General features: G+C 41.4%; 1 protein-coding gene across 3 annotated transcripts in view; it reads left to right on the top strand.

Annotated features, from left to right (window-relative positions):
• Positions 1–22,688, top strand: part of ndrg3a (ndrg family member 3a) — a 38,946-nt gene that overhangs the window by 5,272 nt on the left and 10,986 nt on the right. For 2 of the 3 annotated variants that reach the window (XM_029431427.1, XM_029431425.1), the window contains exons 2-3: positions 11,061–11,144; positions 13,652–13,684. In XM_029431427.1, the coding sequence (XP_029287287.1) occupies positions 11,088–11,144; positions 13,652–13,684 (90 nt within the window). In that variant the 5' untranslated portion in view covers positions 11,061–11,087. Of the gene's footprint in view, positions 1–11,060; positions 11,145–13,651; positions 13,685–17,661; positions 17,969–22,688 lie in introns of those variants that run through there. The other variant, XM_029431426.1, reaches the window with a different exon arrangement.

The raw sequence follows: 22,688 nt of genomic DNA, 5'->3' as shown, positions 1-22,688 counted from the left end.
TCACAATACCCCACATATTCTCTATGGGGTTCAGGTCAGGGGAATTGGCAGGCCAATCGAGGACAGTAATGCCATGGTCAGTACACCAGTTACTGGTGGTTTTGGCACTGTGGGCAGGTGCCAGATCATGCTGGAAAATGAATTCCTCATCTCCATAGAGCTTTTCAGCAGACGGAAGCATGTAGTGCTCTAAAATCTCTTGGTACACAGCTGAATTTACTCTGGGCTTGATGAAACACAGTGGACCAACACCAGCAGCTGACATGGCTCCCCAAACCATCGCTGACTGTGGGAACTTCACACTGGATTTCAAGCAACTTGGATTTTGCTCCTCTCCAGCCTTTCTCCAGACTCTGGCGCCTTGACTTCCAAATGAAATACAAAACTTGCTTTCGTCTGAAAAGAGGACTTTAGACCACTCTGCAACTGTCCAGTGCTTCTTTTCCATAGCCCAAGTCAGACGCTTCTTCCGTTGTCTTGAGTTCAGAAGTGGCTTGACCATGGGAATACGGCTATTGTAGCCCATTTCCCGGACACGTCTGTGAACAGTGGCTTTTGATACCTGGACTCCAGCTTCAGTCCACTGTCTTTGAAGCTCCCCCAAATTCTGGAAGCGACTCTTCTTCACAATGCTGTTAAGGCTGCGGTCATCTCTCTTGGTTGTGCAGCGTTTCCTGCCACATTTCCCCCTTCCAACAGACGTTTTGTGGATGTGCTTTGAAACTGCACTCTGTGAACAGCTTGCTCTTTGAGACATTTCTTTTTGTGTCTTACCCTCCTGATGGAGGGTGTCAATGATGGTCCTCTGGACAGCAGTCAGATCAGCAGTCTTCCCCATACTTGTGATTTAGTTTACTGAACCAAGCTGAGTGTTTTTCAAGGCTCAGGAAACCCTTGCAGGTGTTTCGAGTTAATTAGACGATTCAAGTGATTCGTTGAACACCCTACTAGTATACTTTTTCATGATATTCTAATATTTAGAGATAGGATATTTGAGTTTTCTTAAGCTGTATGCCATAATCAGCAATATTAAAATAATAAAAGGCTTGCAATATTTCAGTTGATTTGTAATGAATCCAGAATGCATGACATTTTTGTTTTTTTAATTGCATTACAGAAAATAAAGAACTTTATCACAATATTCTAATTTTCTGAGACAGTCCTGTATATTACCATTGTTCACACGTAGGACTTGTCATGTAGAGCCGTTAGTGTCTTTATGAATGCTGGATGATATGATTAGAAACCTATTTTATGAATTGTTACATTTACCTTAACAGCAATGGAAGTGAAAGTACTTAAGTGCATAATATTTTCATTCCTTTGTCCTGATTAATTACAGATGAGTTATGGGTCCGTCACACTGCTCTGGTTGAAGTTGAGTAGAGCCATGTTGGGAATTACCGGACATCACCATATACTTTAAAAATTGTGTTAGTTATCCTACCGTTACAGGAGAATATTACATTAGTTTGGCACTTTTTAGAATGTTAACTGATGGTTGGTTAAACCTCTTGGTTAGATATTGAGTGTTGTAGCCATTCTCAATTTAATTATATGGCATTCAGATGTAATTTATTTTGGTTAATTGTTCAGTCTTCGCTTATAGTCCAATACAAGATAAGAAGAGGACAAAACTCATTAACCCATACGACACACTTACAATTGAAATGCAGCTTAGTGCAGGGACCGCTTCTTTACTAATACATGAAGACCTAAATAGATGACTCTGTGGGTAGGGTGACAAGTAATCGTCAATAATTAATTGCCAAACAAATAATTATGATAACAATTTAATAGTTTTTTTCTGTTCATTTTATGCCACAAAGCGTGCATGTTGTGTTTGGCTTTACAACATCTAAATCCATGTTGTTAATTTGGCTGCTCGTCAAAATGATGCGATCGTTGGCAAAGGAGTGTCAATTAATCTCCAAATAGTTTGCTGAAATAATGTTTCATCTCTCACTCTGCTGCACTGATTTATTTTAAATGGCTTGTTCTTAAACTGTTGTGTGTAGGCCTGTCACAATAATTAGGTTATCGACTTATCGTACAATACATCCAACAAACTTAGTTAACGTGACAGGCCGACCTAATGTAACGAAAAGTGTGTCGAGGCGATTAATTAGTGTAGCTTTCTTGGGTCTTGAGTAGCTGCCGCACTTATTCCAATCCAACCTGCACAGTTCATTTACTACTACCAGACAACTTTACTGTTATTCTTCTCTGCTTCGATCGGCAAAACTTGTCTGCTCTCTCCGTCCATTGACCCCACACCCGTCTCGATGTACGCACTGAGCTATTCCGTATTTCTCTTATAACACCACATTTCCATCCAAACATTTTCATGTGAATTTTCTACAGCGTCGAGCTGGATACAGCTCACTCACTGTCGCTCACTACAATAGTAACTGTTACACCACCGCTTTTGCACCCAAAGGACACATACAGTATACTCTGTCAGGGCTATTCAACTTTATTAGCAAGTGGGCCGAATAGGAAAATCACTGGGGGTTTGTGGGCCACACAATACTTTGTCAATGAATCACTACAAATAACTTACAGTAGTGTTAATAATTACTAATGCATGAAATTAACTAGTCACGTGCATCCCCTTTTTTCACTTGTATCACCTTAATTCATTATAGAAAGCAACCCGTCCATTCAACAGTAGGAAAGCTATGGCTACAAGGCTTCACACAAAAGTGCAAAATGTTGCATCTTTAAAATCAAGGAGACAAGAGTTGTTTCCCCAACAGATCCATGTCCACTAATGTAGAAATAAATATGAATATAATAAAACAGTATTCACCACATTACCAGTAAGTAGCCCTGTCTATAATATCCTCAACCCTTCCAAGCATACATAAGGTGCTTTGAAAACAAGTCCATATCCATAAAATGAAATACTAAATGCAAATAGAACATAGTGAAACAGTCGCATCAGACTCACAATAACATACATATCTTACACATTTTACAATTTAACAGTAAGTAGGCTTACTTGAATCATAAAGGAGATGTGTCTTTGCATTTACACTAAGAATGCATCACATTAAGTCAGGTGATGTACTCCTACAGAACTACAAACATGTCAGACTTCTGTCATGTTGAGCCTGAGAGAGAAATTACACTTTTGGGTTTTTTTTATATTCAGAACTCAGTTTTCACATTGAACAGGTGCTCTTTTATTAAATGATATGTATCTTGTTTATGTGCACGTTTCCGTGTTTACTGCGTTACTTTGCGTGTTCACATTCTCTCCTCTGCTTCGCGAAGGACGGGGCTCCGCCCCTGACACACATGCGCACACACCTACAGTCAGTCAGACACAGCGGAGGAGAGGAGAGAACTAAAACAAAGCAGGGCTGCTATCGTGGCTCTCTTGTTCCGGGCAAAAGTGCCCAAAAGCCACTTGACTCCGTTAAATGATGCTAACGGCCCCTGTACTTTCCTTCTCCGTTCCTCTGAGCCCACGGGAAATCTGGCAGAAAACAAGCCGTGACTTGACTTGTAGTGCCTCTTCACGTTGTATTCTTTCGTCACGGAAATACATTTGTTGCGCGATAAACACACCAGTTGTTTACTTGTTGCGGCTGGCAAAGTAAATCAATATTTGTCAGTCCATTCGCTCTGGAAGTGACGATTTTTAGAATCAACTTTAGGTTTCTTTGGCTTGGCGAGAGACTTCTTGAAGCGTGTTGTTAGCGTGCCGAGCTAAAGTAAGGGGGTGACTTTCTCTGTGGCCCGCCAACCCAGTGTGCAGCGTGAGCTTGACTGAGCCGATGGCAGGTGCGGACAGAGTGCGTTTTTTTCCAGACGCCGCTGCAGCTCGGAGTGAGATGGAAACACCTGTGTTTTCGCCGCATTTGGTGTGATGCCAGCTCAATTTACAGGCAACCTCTTGCGGGCCAGAAAAAAGTTCAGAAGGGCCGCATCCGGCCCGCGGGCCGCTAGTAGGATAGGCCTGCTCAATGTGATGGCAGGTGTATTGCTCAGGACCCAAGGAAGCACAATGTCCAGTGTGAATTTGTTTGGATGAGCAGTTCTAATCTTGAGAAAGCTTCCAGCAGCTATACCGGCAGCAAAGGCAGTTTTCGGCACGTTCTAAATGGGCACATTTTGAAGGGGCACTGCACTAGTATAGTACAATGTACTGAGCAGGGAGGCACATGGTTAGGCTGACTCACATAGGCCTTACATATCGCACACATACAAAATTCATGACTTCTACACACACTTCCTTGTCTGATACGCCTAATGGATAAATGAAGTTTCCAGTTTGCTGGTCCAAAACATCACTCCACCAGTGGTAAATATTGCTGTTGGTCTCTGGGTCTGTATTAGTGCAGTAAATTTAGCGTGTCGCTGCAAGTTATGAGAAATAATGTTACGAACCATAGCACTGTATTTAAGAAACCACTCTGTCCTCAGAGGCTCTCTCTGGCTGCATGCGTTTTCATGAGTGAGGTGAAGCATGCTGATGATGCCAATAGATATGTGGTTATAAATCAATACAGCTAGATGATGCTCTTTAATCTCATAAGACCATTAGCAGATAAAGTGGCCCCTAAAGGAATAAAGTAATTCCTTAAAAGCCCTTGCTGAGTAATGAGAGGGGTCTTGCATTCGGTGGCTTTGCAGGATTAGAAATGTGTATGAGTTGATATAGTATGTATAACCGTACGTAAAGTGTGTGCTTCTGTGCATGGAGTTTATGTGTCTGTTTACATGGGTGCCTATTTGTGTGGCTGTCCCCAATTCTGCATGAATAGAGGTCAGGGGTTTGGGTAGGGTGGGGGGGTTAGTGAGGGCGGGGGGCGTTTTGGCAGGCAGATCAGATCAGTGCAGTGGCTGCTATGTGCCAGTGAATATCTTTGCTGATGAATCAGGCTTTTCCCCACAGACACACAAAACAATTCAAGTGATGGACAATCAGTTTAGGATTTCCTCTATTAAAAAGAAGCAGTTGTGCAGTTCATTCGACACATGTTTTGAAGAGACAAAGACGTGCACACACAATGAGTGAATATCATGACCCAGAGTCTCCTCCAATGCACAAATGCCATTGAATGTATGTGCATCTTATACTTTTTCACAGCAGCAACTGCAATTTTGTCCCTGAGTGTGTAATATCCCATGTCCCATCCAAGAACAACCTCTGCAACATTTTTATCCCTTTCATTTTGAGTTATTGCTGGCCACAGGCTCGGGATATTAAATGTAGTAGTGACTGAGTGAGTCTGCCTTCAGATTCGGTTTCTAAAAAAGGAACGAGTCAATTATAGTAATGCAGTATTTAGCATTTATTAGACCTTTTTAATCCTGGAAGGATAAAAGGAGTTCTATGTTTAAGGAGGAAGAATTGTGTCGCTTCTTAAAATAGCTTTTCTGGCAGATTGAGTTGCTTAACTTACATTTCTTTTGTCTTTGCAACCAATAAGACATGTTTGCTCCGTCTTCTGTTCAGTGGGCATGTATTGTGTGTATGGATCCATTATGTGAATATACACCCGAGCAGGTTCATGTCTCAAAGCTACCTAACATAGAGTTTTCCGTTTGGTTGCAAAGCCAGAGGTGGGTGTTGTTTCACATTTTGTGCTGGGATATTGGATACACCATTTTGATAGAATCAGAGACAGAAAAAGAAATCACAGAAATGTCATAGATTTTGGTATATTGTGAAAAGAAGATCTGTCGGCTTGTGTCAAGAGAAATCATATAAGCTGTAAGGAGGATGATGGAGCCTCAGGAGAGCAGGATGTCATTAAATTAGGTAGACGTGAAGCATGGGGAATTGTGTGTGGGTGTGTGTGCATGCGAGTGTGTCATTCAGCTGTGTGTGTTTGCTGACAGTATCACCAGGAGCTGTTCTGTGCTATTGGTCAGCTTTTCCATGATAGAGAACAATAGAGCAAACTCCAGATCAGATTACCCCTCGCCTCTAGAATAGAGCAGAAAAAATTAAACTTTCCGGGTTGTTATCACCCAGGTTGTTATTTACCTGAAAAGAGGGGTATTTGGCTGAAAGGCCAAACAAATGGATTTTCCTCTTCTAATACTCTTACCAAACGACCTGGGTTAGAGCAATAATCTTGAACTGAGCCTCGTCACAGTTCATTAGCTTTACTCCGGCGGGATTTCTGCCTCTGCCGAATGGGAACTGTAAACACAGGTTTGGCCCGGTTATGAAAAGTCAAAGGGGAAAGAAAATTCTAGTGATGTTCCCCGGAATAGAAAAGTCTCCCAGTCTAAGAGCAAGGCGTCACCACACTGGTGACTGTGCTGGAAAACGTTGTTTTTACTTGTTTGTAACCCTGACAGCAAAACACTCTTGTACATAAAGAAGGGAGGACATAGAAGTGAGGCTGTCTGAATGGTTGGCAGGCGGGTAGTATCTCTGGAATTTGTGCTGACATATTTTCTGTTATGATGTGAAGCCTGTTATAGTGCTGACTGAAGTCTGAGGCTCCAGTTGAGGACAGACATGCTTGTGTTCCTCTGTAGTAGGAACAGTCATTAGAATAATGTGGCTCCCAGAGAAAGCAGACAGTCAGGACTAGAGGACTACTTCCTCTTGCCGGAATTGATTTAGTTATTAGCTGTGCCCCAAATCAGGGGCTGGATCCTTTGATCCCATTAAAGGGATGGTTCGGATTTTTTTGAAGTGGGGTTCTGTGTTACAGTAGATGAGTCAGCACACCCCCAGTTTGGAGAAGCAGACCGTTACGTTACGGAAGATAAGAAATGTACTGCTGTGGATTGGGGCAGCAGCCAAATGTATTTTATCCACCTAAAAGAAACAGTTTATGTGTACACTATATACAGAATATCTTTATTGCTTTACCTTGCCATCAGACATCCCTTTGCGACAGGGAACTGAATCCAGTATCTATGCTCTCTTCAAAGGCATCAGACTCCTTTTTGATGAAATACCTTGCAGAACATGAGAGTTGCTGTTCTACCGTTGCCTCCATCGTTTAGTTAGTTTGTGTTATTGTGTGATTTTGGTGAATCCAAACTATCTCTTTAAAACGGCAAATAACTGAACCTACTCTTTTGCTCTCAGGGAGATGGTCTAGAATCAAGTTGTTTTGTCTCTTAGGGAAACCTACCGCAGCATTTTTAATAATTCATGCTCAAATTCCTTTACTGCAGGTCAACAGAAATGCATGGATTAGTGTAGAAAATTAGCTACTTTTTTTAAAACTGATGTTTACCAGAAATCCAAAGACATTTGTCTAAATGTATGCACTTAATGGACTGCTTTCAAGCAATACCACAAAAAAAACATCCTTCAAGAATAGCTCAGCTTTATCAGCGCCACAGGAAGTAAATATAATAAACTAAGCATAATGTTTTTGAGCACGCAAAGACGCATATTTACAATGATTGTAGACGCTGTCCTTACTCTGTAATGGAAACATTTGTATTGGATTATTATGGGTTATCAGGCTGCACCTGTCCTGGTCGACAGTTCCAAATGAGTTTGTTCATCTCAAAGCCAATTTACTAGGAAGTGACACATTTGTATTTCTACTTTGAAAGCGAGCATGAGCCTGTTTTTATCACACTTTGTACAATTGTTGTGTTATGAGGCAGATTGGGTTTAATAGATAAACCTCTCCCCACTGCAAAGAGTGACTGTGTGGACAGTTAAGGATTTCTGCTCTATGTTACCATGGCAATATGCCTGATGGCTGAGTCAGGGTCTCCATAGAGAACCAGAGGTAACTTAATTTGAGGTCACCAGGGTGACATTCACCTGGGTCAACCTGAAGCCAAAGGGGTCAGAGTTGTACCATGACTTGAATAATGATGACAACGAATGAATCGGAAGTCACAGTTGCTATGGCGATAAAGAAGAAAGAGGACTAATTGAAGCGGCTCAAGCGAGGGTCAGCACCACGGCCGGACACTCAGTCGTCCATCATGCAGCCTGCCTAGAATTTGTGACGGCCCAAGGTGAGATGGAGATGGATAGACAAAGACATGGAGAGAGTGCACAGAGTGGATGAGGAGGAAAATGTGGGAGGAGGAGTAGGGGATGTGTTCACTTAGCGCCGTCTGCTGACATGGCAGCTACAGGACTCCTTTGTGTTGGCAGAGACACCATATATCTACAGTAGGTGTTTAGATACATGCCTCTGTGTCCACACATATATGCATTCTGGCACCTTAGCTTGAAGGTAAAGGCGTGTCCTCTCTTCTTACAGCCATAGAGATCAGAGGATGTGTGAGGTAAAGAGGGATGGATGCTAAATAAGTTATCCATGTATTATACTGACATATTTCAACATGTCTTTGCTGTAAGTAAATGTGTCAGAATTGAAAAGTGTCCTAGAGTCAGCGCTGACACTAGACCTTTGCTGCTTAGAAATGGTCTCATGTGGTTTCCCCTATGACACGATTTGTTTCTGCTGCCATTTGTTCAACCAGCAGAGCCTCCTTGTCCCTCGCTGCGTGGCATGATATTTAAGTGCTGAGATGAGGCCCTGCTGGCAACTACACACTGGGCAGGAAAACAGACCTGAAGAACAGAGGAGGGAAATCATGTGTGAGAGCCAGCACGCAATTTGTGTCTTACTCATCTGCAAGCGGATGAGCTGAGTAAAACAGATTCTGATGTCAGGGGAACCATTTGTGAGAGCGATCCGGCACAACAGACTGTCCTGCGGTCCAGGCTAAAGGGACTTATTCTACATCATCAGTCTCTCAATCCTCATCCCCACCAAACTGGTTGCACAGATTGCAAATTAATTTTCCTCCTGTCATCCGGGACTACTTCTCCTGATTTTCTATTCTAATTACAGAAAGCGTTGTGGTCATATCTAAGCGTTCCACATGGCTCATTTGCGTGTTGTAGTCAGGGGTAAACACTGCTAAAAGCACATGTTCTGAACTTCTCTTTATCAATTCTTACCATTTCTACAACAATTTATTCCCCTGGTCTCCCTGCCTCCTTGTCCCTTGGGGCTAGCCCAGTTTAGAATAAACATCAGCAACCAGCTTTGTTTCTATGGCAACAGCTGTGCATGCTGAACGGTAGAGCAGGCTTGGAGTAGGTCAGAAAGAGTGGTGATGGTGGTGATGGTGGTGAATGGGATCTTGTGCTATTTCAAGTGATTTGGAGCGGGGTTAAGGGGGCCTGAGATACGCTAGAGCCCCCAAGAGACACTTCTTTCTTTCAGGTGGAAAGTGGCATCACTCCCCCCCCCCCCTTTCTTTTCTCTAAAGAAAGGGGTGGGGGAGTGATGTTAGTTAGTTGCCCAGGTAACCCAGTAAAAGGGGTCAGTGGGGTTGGGCTGTGAAAGCCACCCAGTCAGTCTGTCAGTTGGTTTAAGCTCACCCTGACCCCGTCTCCCTTAACACCTCGATTTTCCGGCTAGCCTGTTTACAATTAAAGCAGCTTTTGCCTCCATCCCACTTTCTGTGACAGCCTGAGGAAATGTTGGATTGATCCGGCCAATACGCACAATCCGCTCAAGCATGCACAGTATTTGTTTTTCTTTTTTCCTTGTTCACTTGTCTAAATATTATTTAGTTCCGCCATTGAGCCGGATTTGTCAGCAGGGATTTTGCTGGTCATGTTTTCACTCCACATGCTGATTGCTGAGTACTTCCAACACTCGATGTTTTCTAAAAACAATTCCCTGACTGTTTTATGTATGTATATAATTTGATTGTGCTTTGTTGTACCCATCTGCTTCCCTGGTTGTTTCCAAGCAAGGTGCAAGATGGCCTCTGACTTGATTCATGCGTCAACAGGCAGCTGTCTGTTTAGACCTTTGTCAGACAATCGGAGGATAAAACGGCTGGTAACACAGATATGGTGTGACCTCATCGTTGACGGTACCTCCCGCTGTTAGTTCGCTGCTAGAATCATCACCAAACAACCCTGAAGGTTATCTGATACCAGCATCACAAGGTCGTTCCGGGGGGTTGGCTCTGACTCAGGAAGTGATTTTAACCACTCCTCCACTTGGCTAGTCCTCTACTCAATTGCATTTTCCTTTACTTCTTGTTTGTCTTATGTGCATCGTCTGTATCTGCTCCGATAAATGCGATATTGCTGTTTATGGTGGGGTGCAGGCCGATTTGGCTTTGTCTTCCAGTTGTAAGCATTGACCTAGAAGAAGCAGACGCTCCATCTGCTGTTATGTGCAACATGAGCCACCCTCCTGGGCAGCGCCAGGTAATTCAATACCACTTCCTGTCCTCACCTTGTGCGAACGGGCAAGGCCGAAGAGGTACCATTTCAGGGAAAGTGGGGGAGGGGGACACTTTTGTGTCAGTGTTCTTGTTCAGTAATTACGTGCAGGGACAAACGGCTGGCTTCAAGGGGAAAACAAATGAGGTGGACTTTAGAGCTTCTTGTTAAATCTTTGTGTGTGTGTATGTTTGCGCACCATCTGTGTGGACTGTAAGTGTGACCTTTCCTGGAGAACTTATACAGAAATCACCAGCTCTTGTATTATTATATATGTATCACAGTATGCAGCGTTTCCCCTACCATTGTCTTGGAGGGGCGCTTTTACATAATTGTTTTTCACAACTCACTTTTCACATTGACAGGTGCTCTTTTATTAAATTAACAAAATAAATAAACTTATGCTATTGATCTAATGTATGTGCACGTTTCAGTTTGTGCTGTCTACTTTGCGCATTCACATTCTCCCCTTCGCTCAGTTTTGCGAAGCCCCCCCCCGTACCCTAGAGAGAGAAAGATACTAAATTTAGTAGCTAATCTCATAGTAATCATTCAGCATCAGAGGAGTAAACTGTGTTGCCATGAAGTTCTGCACCTAGTACTGAATGGATTAGGCGATAAATTGTTTGTCATTTAAAACATTCCCTGGTTCCTGTTCCTTAAACTTGAGAATTTGCATATTTTCTACGTTCTGACATGTTATGGTCTAAATTTATGTCACTACATAAATCATATTCATGCAACTTTAGGTCTGCTCAACATGCTGGAGAGATGCAAGTTTTAGTTTTTGTCTTTCAAGCAATGCTTATTATTAACAAGTCTAATGTTTTCTCTCTTTCTTCTTGGTCAGAGTGGTTTACAGTGACAAGACAGGAAGATGGATGAGCTGCAGGATGTACAGCTGACTGAGATCAAGCCGCTGCTGACCAATAAGGTGAGTTGTGGGGAGGTCAGGATGTTGACAAGCTGCTGAGGCAACAGGCACACAGCTGTGCACCTGTGCTAATGTATAGAACCACACATGCGATCTAAACATATATGTGGTGCACATTTAAAGTGAATGAGCACCTCATCTGTTCCTCCCAGGCAAATGCATACGTTAATACACTAGGCATGCATACTCTGCAGTGCTGTTTATTAAAGTGAATTATTCATATCTGCTTGACTGTCAAGGGGGAAAAGAAAGAAGGGAGACAGCAAAAAAAAAAAGAGACGGAATGGGGCAAGAGATAAGAAAAGAAGCAAGCATGTATAATGTAAGACATCTACAGAGTCAGAAAAGATGGACACAATGAGAAGAGATCAAAAGAGCAACCTTAAGATACTCATCTTGTTATTTCCAGCTTGAAAGATTGTAGCAAGTGAGCGATGGCAAAAAACAACAATGGTAGATCAAAGCTCTTCCCATCCTCTTCTGTCCTCCTCCTCCTCTTCTTCCCTGCTCCGTCTCAACAGCTGATTAGCTGATTAAAAACACTGTTTTGTTCTCCCCCAAGGCAACTGTCACAGACACTCAGGAGGGTATAATGCCTCAGAGGAGAAGTGAGCAGTAAAGTATCAAGTCTAAGGGGATTGTGTCATTTAAGTGGTGGGTTTGAAGATTGAGCAATAGCACATTTCTCCATGTTGGGCTGAATTCTGCATAACCTTGATGTCATGCGTGAGGTGACAGGGTGAGGAATATACAACCTAAAAAACCATCTGAATAAAGGATACTGACCTCTCACTCCACCTAGTGGCCAGCTCATTAAAAAGACAAACTAGCAGTCTTGAAAGCAGATGGAGATCATGACATAACCGTGATGAAAGAGGATTCTTGATTTCTCTCTGATCCTATGTAGAAGTAATGAAAACATATTCTGATTTGTTTTCATTTGTAAACATTGATGATGCAACCTGGTATGAGGAACAACTCAGTACTGTCTGCAGCAGTAAAGTAGCCGTAACAGTAAAGGACATCATAACAAGTGTCTCATGTATATGATTATAGTTGCTTCAAAATAGACTGTGCATTAGAGAACAAAACAAGAAAAGAGGATAATTATGTCCTTCTGTAGTTGGCATAACAACAAATAAAACGTATAAGTACAGTTGCATCACATCATTAGCAAATCAGATTACTGGAAATAAGCTAATAAAAACTGTCATCACTCATGTGGAGGCAGCTGACCTTCATGAAGGTGCTTTGTAAATAGACCTTGCTTGTTCTAGTAATAAACCTGGGGGTATTTTCTTCATGGACATATTGCTAACATGTTGAGGTTCACTTCACCACAAGCTAGGGCTGTATTAATAGTTTGAAGCTTCATTCATGTCGTTGATATTTTCAAATTCTTAATTACATTACATTACATGTCATTTAGCAGACGCTCCAGAGCGACTTACAGTGAACTTAACTACAGGGACAGACCCGCTGGACAACTCAGGGTGCCTTGCTCAGAGGCTCAATGGTGGCTGCCCTGGTATTGAACACAACCTTCCAGTGTTCTATTTGGAAGCCTGACCACCACCACCACCCAATTAATCAACATTCAAACGCTGTGCTGCTTTTATTTTTATTTTTTCCTTATATTGCTTTATCTATCCATTCTGCTTAAACCTGGTATTTCTGCACAGTTACAGATAAAGATTTGGCTACACCATCATTATTAGTATTATATTATTTGTAGAATTAGATTCCAATGGCGGCTGTGTAGGATTGTTTCCAACTTGTGTGAGGAAATCATGCACCTGTTAAACGGGGTGGTATAGCAATAACCGGCACCATAAATGACATCAATATAACCATAATAATACAAAATCAATTTTGTCCCCCTTATTTTAAGGGTGGTTACATAATAAAATATGACTACCGACATTCAAAGCTTCATTTGAAAAAAACATTATATTCAGTACATCCTTACTGCAATCAACGCAAGCTCTTGTAGTTCCTTCCTGTGCGTTCATATTGTCTCTACAATAGATTAAGATCATTCTATTTCAATACTTCAGGACCAAACAATTGCATTATAACAATACGAGAGTGTAGACTTGGGCGAGAATAATGTGTTTACTATGATTTCTGCTGCACAGCTATGTCAGTAGGGAGAAGAAAGGAAGAGCGTTATAGCCACCATCTGCCTCTACACCAATATGTACCCCACTGGTCTGTCCTACAACGGAATCCCTTAAGAGTCTTCTTTGTTGTTGCTTCCCACTCTCGCTTTCTGCCCATCGATTCTGTAGCTTCCTGCTGTCTGAACAAAGACAAAACACATACTGAGACAGAATGTTCTGTAAAAAGATTTCACCATTTACTTATGTTATATTTGTTAAGAAAGAAGTTCTGATAATGAAAACTAAACAAACGCATTTCACATACTATGGTGTCTAAAGAATGTTTATGATGATTTAAGATGCATAGATGATATATTTTTAACTCTCTTCTTACTTTTCTTGCAGAATGCACGCAACTTTCAAGATTTTGACTGCCAGGTGAGTGTTGCTCTGTGCTCCTACACAAAGCACTGTTGTGCCATGGTTTGAGGGGATGCCGTTATGTTAGTTGAAGGGGGTTGGGGTAATCACCCTGCCCAGCCTCCTCCACATCCCCCCCGCTTGCCCTACATCTGAACATTGTTCCTCACCGGCAAAATGCAATTTCTCCGCACAACACATGTTGGTGAAATATAGGAATGTTTTGGGGATAATTTGATGAGGGTCATCCACCACACTAGCCATTAACTCTAGGTGACAGCATTTCAATGTTTTTCCCCAGCTTGTTCTCCAAGTTTGTGATTGTTTCACCCTTACAGAAACTGTACTTGCCTTTTCACTGTAAGCATTTCCACCTCGGTTTGATATTCTTACATGATAATATAAGGACTATTATTATTCAAGAGAAAAGGGGTATTGGCCTTCAGCGGGCGCTGTTCTAGATGCTTTTCTTTGATGCTTTCTTTGCATGGGGAATGGGATTGCCAGCCCTCCTCCTCTGCGCTATGCAATTTGCTTTTTCTTGCACAAGGAGGTTACTTTCCACAGGCAAGCACTCTGCTGTGTTTCATGAGCATCAAGATTGCAAAGGGTTAAATCTTTCATCCCTCTTACTTTCTGCAGTCATAGCTGCTTCCAGCATCCCACCAGAGCTAAATATAGCTGCTGCAGGCAGGGGAGGAGAGTAGAGCATGTTGGCTGGAGCAGGCATGCTACATGCTCCATTCCTGTCTGCATTGTCACTAATACATTAACATTCATAACATGCTGCAGCTGCTCATATTTTCAAAGCATATTCCTTTCCACTCATCCTCTTGGGATTTAGTTCTGGTCCTGCAGTTTTACTTTAAATAAAGACTTGTACCAGCATTCATCTCAGTGGAATTGATGCAGACTTAAGTGCATTCAACCTTATTTCCATGGCAGCCATTTTGACCTCACCCAGTCACATTCAGGAGTCCAAAGGAATTGTTAAGACAAATCCTTGGACACTATTTTGTAATGTTTATTTTAACACAGTATGAACTTGAAAGATTTAATGCTTGGCCTTTTTCATGGAAAACATTTTGACATGTCACAGCAGAAAACGCACCGGTTTAAATAATAAAATCAATGACGACGTATAGCTGCTTCATTCCATTGTCCTCATATTATGCATGCCAGCTCACTGTCACACTGTCATGGCTTACTTACACATTTGAATATAGCTTTTCCTACTGTGACAAGTCAAAATGTCTGCTTTGAAAAAGGCCTGTTGTCAAATAAGCAAGCAAGATCTTGGGAATAACTAGAACATGTAAATTCATTTAAAGAGCAGTGAGCAAAAATAATTTCTTTCTGAACTTATGCGTATGGATGAAAATGTATTTTGTTTGTTTTAAAGGGCAGAATTTCTGAGAATAGGAGAGTTAGATATCTTAACTAGCAATCAGCCACAGTAGCTGGGATAAATTGTGGTCGCAAGCTATATTTAACCCAAAATATTGGCTATATAAAAATGTGTTTCTTCCTGTTATAAGCTCAAATGTGATGACAAAAAGTCTGCTACTGAAATAAGGTGTGTCATTTCATTGCACCTGACTACCACTGTCACACAGTTAAGTAATACAAGAACAACCGGAGCCCACATGCAGTACAAAACATTAGCAGCAGACCTCATATGATGTGTATGTTGTGTGTTGTGCGGGGGAGGGGTCCTCACCGCTTCACCATTGCTCTGAGCAATGATATGACATTCCAGCAGCTGGAGGACAAATCCAGCTGCTCTCCTCTTGACTACTACTAAAGCTCCTACCACAGGCCGTTCGTAGGTACTGCAACAGTCATATCAAAACCCTCTGCACCTGCATGAGGAGGAGGGTGGCGTCAGTTGTGGTGGTGGTGAGGTGGGGTCAGAGAGGAGAAAATAGAGGGTGTGGTGCTGCAGTCTTTTGTCCCTTAAGATGTCCTGCTCAAGCCACTGAGAAGCGAGGAGGGGAGGAAGGTGCGAGTCAGCCTCAGCCACCCATGGAAATAGAAATGACTGACAGTACATTCTAATAATAGAACATCTTAGGGTTGATGCTGTTTGATGCAGATAAAACAATTGCCATGGAATCTGTATGAATGTGATGTTTTAGATTGTGAGCTTGTCATTTTAATTATTAGATTTTAGATCAGTGTGTTGATGACCACTTACGGTTTTACATTTTGAGGTTATGCCCAATTTTGATTCCCTTTTCCCCTGTTGATATTGTACCATTTCAACACCAGAAGAAGCTGTCTACTTTGTCCTTTAGATAAATAGCTGCCAAGTCATGTCTTTGGCTTTTTAAGTCCTCACTGTGTCCTTACGTACAGCAGAGGGCGCCAGAAGCCTGTGCATTATGTGGCTGGAGGTCTATGTTTTGTGTGATGTGTTTGTAGTCCACTGTGCTTTTCGTGTTAGTCTGTTTTGAATGTCTTACATGTAGGCTAATGTATCACATAAATGTAGTGTATTGCACACATGTTTAAGATGATGATGATGATGATGAGTCATCTGATACACAATGTGATGACTAATGTGCAAAATGTTTTCCTGATTTTGTGCATTTTTAGTATGCTTGAACATGTGGAAATCAAACCTCAGATTCCGGTAGTGTTAATGTAAAGCTCAACCTTAAACTGAGCTCTGCAGACCAGAGTGTCACTGTGTATGACACAGAGGCACTTGCTCTGTCGAGGAAATGGTAAACATGTGTTCAGTCACACACGTCATCTCCATGAGCTGATGTGACCTTTCACATGTGCACCATAATCTGGCGTAACATCACATTATATGTAAGACTAAACCAACTGTAACTACTTTGGAAATTAAAATCTCTGTGAAATGTATGGATGAAAAAGCAATATGATCGAACAAGAGCGTTGGTATTTCTAATACCACCTGTATCACTTTATTTTTCTAGTTTGTATATCAAGTGTTTATTTCTTGAAATGTACATCCACTACATGTGTGTCAGTGGCACCCTCTGTGGGTTAGGACAGGGAACAAATTTGGAGGAGAAACAGCAGTTTGCAACCAAACATGCTGCTACAACAACTAACCAATGAAGCGCCCCTTCTCTTTGTAATCCCACCCATTCGGTGCTGTTTGCATGTGCGCCATTGGCTACACAGTGCAGCCTGTCTCTCACAAAGGCGTGACATGTGCAGCTGACAGGAGAGTTGAAAAGGAGAGATCAATAAACTATGTGGATCAAATGATTCAGAGGAAATAGATCCTCTCATGTAGGGTTGTGAATAAAAATAGTAGCTCATTGTGGTTTTATTTTCCGGTAAGTCTGGAACTTAATGAGGGTTATCTTTTAAATGGCAATACTGAAATGAATACTGCAGCTAGTGCTGCAGTATGAGCCAACATTTGCAACAAAGCTATTGTTGGACTGCTGCACCTTACACTAGTCCTGCAGAGTGGCTCTCTTGCAAATGGTATTAATTAACGGGGTCTGATTATGAATAGTAATGTTAAGGTGTTTCTTATTTAGATGCTGCGGTCACATTCTTCTTGCCCAGCAAGGTGAAATTAAAGTGAATCTGGAGTCAATTGTTGCTATATCTCAGCAGCCATTTTGCTGATGCAGAACACAGTCCAGGGCGAGCTGTCAAAGTCAGCCTCCTCTCCTCTCTCTTCACTTCATCAGTATCATGGTGTGACGTCAGCGGCCTGCTCATTTTCCAGGACTGCCTCTGCATTCTTTGCACCCCATCACCCCTCTTTCATGCACCCACCCCTCTCTTCCACCCACTCTCTCCCTCCTTCTCTCTTTTCTCCTCTAAGCCCCACCCTCTCCCTCTACCCACCTGACCCACCGCAATCCAATTAGACGCACCGGTGGCTGGATGCACGGACGCGCTGTGACTACCAAGCACAAACTGCAGTCTCACTCTCCTCCCCCTCTGTCTCTTTTTCCTGCTCTTTCCCACCACTTGTCTCCATCTCTCTCTCTTGTGCTCTCTGCATTTTACCCCCCCCCCCCCTGCTGCTTTCATTCAGATTATTTACCCATCTCCTTCTCACTCCCTCTGCTCTGTCTTTCTCCTCCCTCTCATCCTCGTCTTACTTGTCGCTGTTGCTCTAGCTGCCTCACCCTTACATCCCTCCCTTCCTACCAACGCTCCCGCCCTCCTCCTCCTCCTTTTGGAGATCTTCAAAGCTGCCCAGCACTTTTGCACATAGCATAACACACTGCTCTCCTGCGTGGGAAAAACATGTCAGCTATTCTGGACCTGGACCAGATTGCATGCTCTGGGATTGGAGTGGTGAGTGACAAATCCATCTTGCCTGCATTGACACACCTGGCTGGGTCCTTGCAGAAGGGGGTTCTGGTTAAGATTAGTGGGGGGGGGGGGGTTCTTGTGCGGTTTCCCTAAAGAAGGTGACAGCAGCAGGCTCTAGGAAGGGAAAAGCTGGTGGGGGGTCTTTTCTGGCTTGCTTGTCACCACCTTTAGAAGACGCCTGAGACTTTGGGCTTTTTCTCTATGGGCAGCTGCTAGTGCGGGGTGAACATTTGTTCTGTGTATGTGCGTGTGCCTGCCTACAGGTCACACAGTGCCCATGTGTGCAGTCTGCAAAGCCTAAACATGCTGAGGGTGCAGTGGTGCATTTTAATGTGTTGATATGAAAGATGCATGTGTTTAGTGCTCAAGTGTCTCTGAATCTACAAATGCCTCAACCAGATGATTTGTATGTGCCTGTCAGTATACGGGTGTCCATCAGTAGGGTCGTTGTGTGTTTCGGGGTGCATGTTTCAGTACATGTCAAATGTGTATTTTTGCATCTATCCATACCTGCAGGAATGCGTGTTTTGCCTGTGAATGGTGAGTGGCTGTAGATGGTGCATAGTGCTAGCATTGTGTTCCTAATTCAGTTATCACTGAAAACAGGCAGGGAGGTCACACACACACACACACACACACACACACACACACACACACACACACACACACACACACACACACACACACACACACACACACACACTGAAGCGACAACACACCAAAACCACTGTAGCGACTCTTTCTCTCTCCTGCAGAGACTTTTGAGTTTGTAGTTTCAATGCAATGCTTCAATGACACACACATACTGGATGTGTGCTGCAGGTGGGGAGGGCTGTGTTTGTGTCAAAGAGAAGAGAGAAGGCTGGGATGATCCCACTGGAGAACGTGTGTGTGTGTGTATATATATATATGATATATATATATTATATCATATATGATATATCTATATCTATATGATATATATATATATATATATATATAACATACATATATATATACATATATATATATATATAACATACATATATGTTATATATTATATATATATATGTTATATATTATATATATATATATATGTTATATATATATATATATATATATATATATATATATATATATATATATATATATATATATATATATATATATATATATATATATATTGTTATATATATATATGTGTTATATATATATATATATGATTATGATATATATATATCTCTCTATACTCTCTCTCTCTCTATATTTTTTATATATATATATTATATATTTTATATCTTATATCTATATCTATCTTTTATCTCTATCATCTCTATATATCTTTTCTCTCTTCTCTATCTATCTATCTCTTTTCTCTATTATCTTATCTCTCTCTATATCTCTATCTATCTCTCTCTATCTCTCTTTTCTCTCTCTCTATTTCTTTTCTCTTCCTCTCTCTCTCTCTTTTTCCCTTCTCTCTCTCTCCTTCTCTTCTCTTCTCCTCTCTATGTGTATACATTATATATATATATATATATCATATATGATATATATAATGTATATATATTCATATATGATATAATATATATATTCTATATGATCTGATATATATATATATATATATCTATCAATATTATCATTATGCTCTAATATTTATATATCATATTATATCATATATTAGATATTCTATAATCATATATGCTATAATATATTGCTATATCATGATATTATATATATATGTATATATAATCATATATGATATATATATTATATATCATATATGATATATATATATATGGTATATATATCATATATGATATATATGTATAATATTCATATATGATATATATGTATATATATCATATATGATATATATATATGTATATATATCATATATGATATATATATATGTTATATATGATATATATACATATATAGCATATAGGAGACACGTATGAGTCTGTAACGCATATGTCCTTGTCTGTACATTACATTTATTTATTTTATCTGCTGGCTCTGTGTTTCTTGCTCTGTAATGCTGCTCTCGGGGTGATTGATGCTGTTCCTGGTAGGGCGTGGAAAACAGGCAGGAGGGGGAGGAGGGATTGATAAGAGCAGGATTGCGGGAAGAAGAACAGCATGACATACTGCTCTCCTTTTTTTCACCTCCCTCACCCTCCTTCGTTCTGAAACCAAAAACCCAAATGCTTACCTCCCCGTTTGCCCGAGGCAACCTCCTGAAGCCCCTCTCCTCAAAGTAAAAACCCCTTCTCTGTATTCCTGTCTCACCTACAACCTCCCAAACATTCACACACTTATTGTCCAACTATTAGCCACCATGAATGTATTTAAGATTTAAAAAGGGTTGCTGCCATTGCAGTGCTCTGCCTCTGTTTTCCCTCTAGCTGTGCAGGCTAGCTGCCCCACCCCATGTCTGTTTTCTTGAGATGCTGCTGTGTGTACACAAATATATTTATATATATATACACGCACGTGTCTGAAAGGAAATGTTGAGGCTGCACTCTCAGATCAATACAGCTATTAAACTATGCCAGGAGCTAAATGGATAGATAAAAGGTCCTCTTTCTTTAGGAGTCTCCACCCTTGTTTGTGCCAGGACATGGCTGGAAAGGCATGATAAATTAATGCGCCCCTTCTTTTTTTTAAGGCGCACCCTTCTGTCATACAGGACTCTTCTCTATTTTCTCGGTCACTCTGTCCCTGCTTGCTTTCACGCTCTATTTCCTCCTATCCCCTCCCAGACTATATTTTGTTCCATCTATCTCATCTTCTTTCTCTATTTTCCCGCTATGTTCCCATTACCTTATTTTATTTAGCATCTCTGGAGGGGCGTACACGCCTGCTTTCTCTGGCGCATGTACAGTACACGCACATGACAGAAGGCTGGCATTTGCACAAGTGTTTGCTTTGTTTCTTAGAGCAAAGCTTCTCTTTCTACACTGAGTGTCCTTGACTCTGCCCTTGTCTAAAAGTTCTGCAGTAACAAAGCCACAGAGAGTCTATAACAGGTTGTTCTGAACCCCCACCAGGCCGAGGTTGCAGAATCATTTCGTTATCTGTGAAAAGGTCTCTGATAAGTGCAAGGCTGACTGTCGGCAGGAGTTTCTTCATGGTTTATTCCATCTCTGGTTGAGAGGTTACATCGAGCACACAGGCAGTCAGGGTTGCTTTGTGTTGTTTTCGTGTGCATAGTTTTTTATGTTTTGTCTTATCTCTAAAGCAACACCCACACAAATTAAAATATCTCATTCTGTTGCTGACAAGAGGAGTATTTTCCCTTTTGTCTTACTGTGTCCATTACAGACTGCAGATGTAAATTACTGCAGCCTCGTCCTTGAGAATGTAGCTTCATCTCCTCTGAAGCGATTGTGACACACATTCATCGGACAAATGCCTGCAGTGAGGGGAAACAGTCAGAGTCACACTCCCTCTGTGTCTGTCAGCCATAACCTGTGTCTCGTTCGCCCAGGCTAGCTCTTTTTATTATTGATGACCAGTGGGCCTTGAGACCAGGCTAGCACTGGGCCCCGCCCGTGCAGTACACATGCACATATGCACGTAGCTATGTCACACTGACCTTGGGAAGGGTGTGTTTTTGTGATGCTGTGATTCTGAGGTCTGGAAACTGGCTTTGTCACTTCCTGTATATCTTATCACTTCCCATTATGTCATTTCCTGCACTTTTTCTGTCTCATGAAACATTCATGACAGCCTCTGATTGTTTTGTTTTGCTGTGTCATCTTTTAACTAATTATCCAGGTTTATCACTTTTCAGTGTCATCTTAAATGACCCTTAAGCCATTTAATATGCTTTTGTTGAAGCACTTCGGCTGACGTAGGGCTCATGCTCGACGATGGAGAGAATGAAGCTGGTGTGAGCTCTTTGAATTTTAATAGATCTTTCTGCAAAGACATCCATTTTTGCAGAGTCATACTTGTGAATGCGCTGCGAGTTTCAAACCCTCGCAAAAATAGACTGAAAAGACGTTTCCCATACAGCCTATTCCGTGCTTTGTTTGGCCAAGGGTTCAAGGAATGTGTGGTGGAGAAGAGGTGCATGCTTTGCATCCTTAATCTGTGACAGAAACCTAAATGAGGTGCTGTGGTCAATGGGTGTTTACTTAAGGAAATATGTGTCCTATGTCTGATTTTGTGAATCGGATCACATTTTTTTTGTTTCGTTTTTTGTTTTACATGTACCTACGTTTTCAGTCAGTGTGGCCCAAACCACACAATATAAATGATATTCCACAGTTTTAAGCATAAAGCTGCTTTATTATCTGAAAATCCTATGAATAACACAATACTAAAATGGGTGTATGCTACTAATAATATTGTTTGTGTAGCCAAATGCTGTAGCTTATCTCTCTGTGCCATAGAACACCATTGGTATCCAAAAATAAGCACTGTACCATTGCATTAGATGACATTCATTACAATGAACATTGACAACGTTGTTAATTTTATAGCTTCTGTGCGACTGCATTGTCTATTTCTTGTGAATTTCTTCTGTGTTGTGCAGACGTTACTGAGCATGCTCAAGGATGTAGTTCCCTATATTACTTTGCTAGTTTGACGAGCCAAAATAAATAAACTGCATGGGTTCATCAAGGTTAAGGTTCATCTTAATGAAGGAATATGTCACCCAAATGGCTCCTTTTTATATGTTATAAAAATATTTTTGGGATAATGCTGGAGC

The sequence above is a fragment of the Cottoperca gobio genome, chromosome 5 (genome assembly GCF_900634415.1).
Source record: "Cottoperca gobio chromosome 5, fCotGob3.1, whole genome shotgun sequence".
Classification (NCBI taxonomy): Eukaryota; Metazoa; Chordata; class Actinopteri; order Perciformes; family Bovichtidae; genus Cottoperca; species Cottoperca gobio.
The sequence above is the reverse complement of the archived record's forward strand: the minus strand, read 5'-3'. Positions and strand labels throughout refer to the sequence as shown.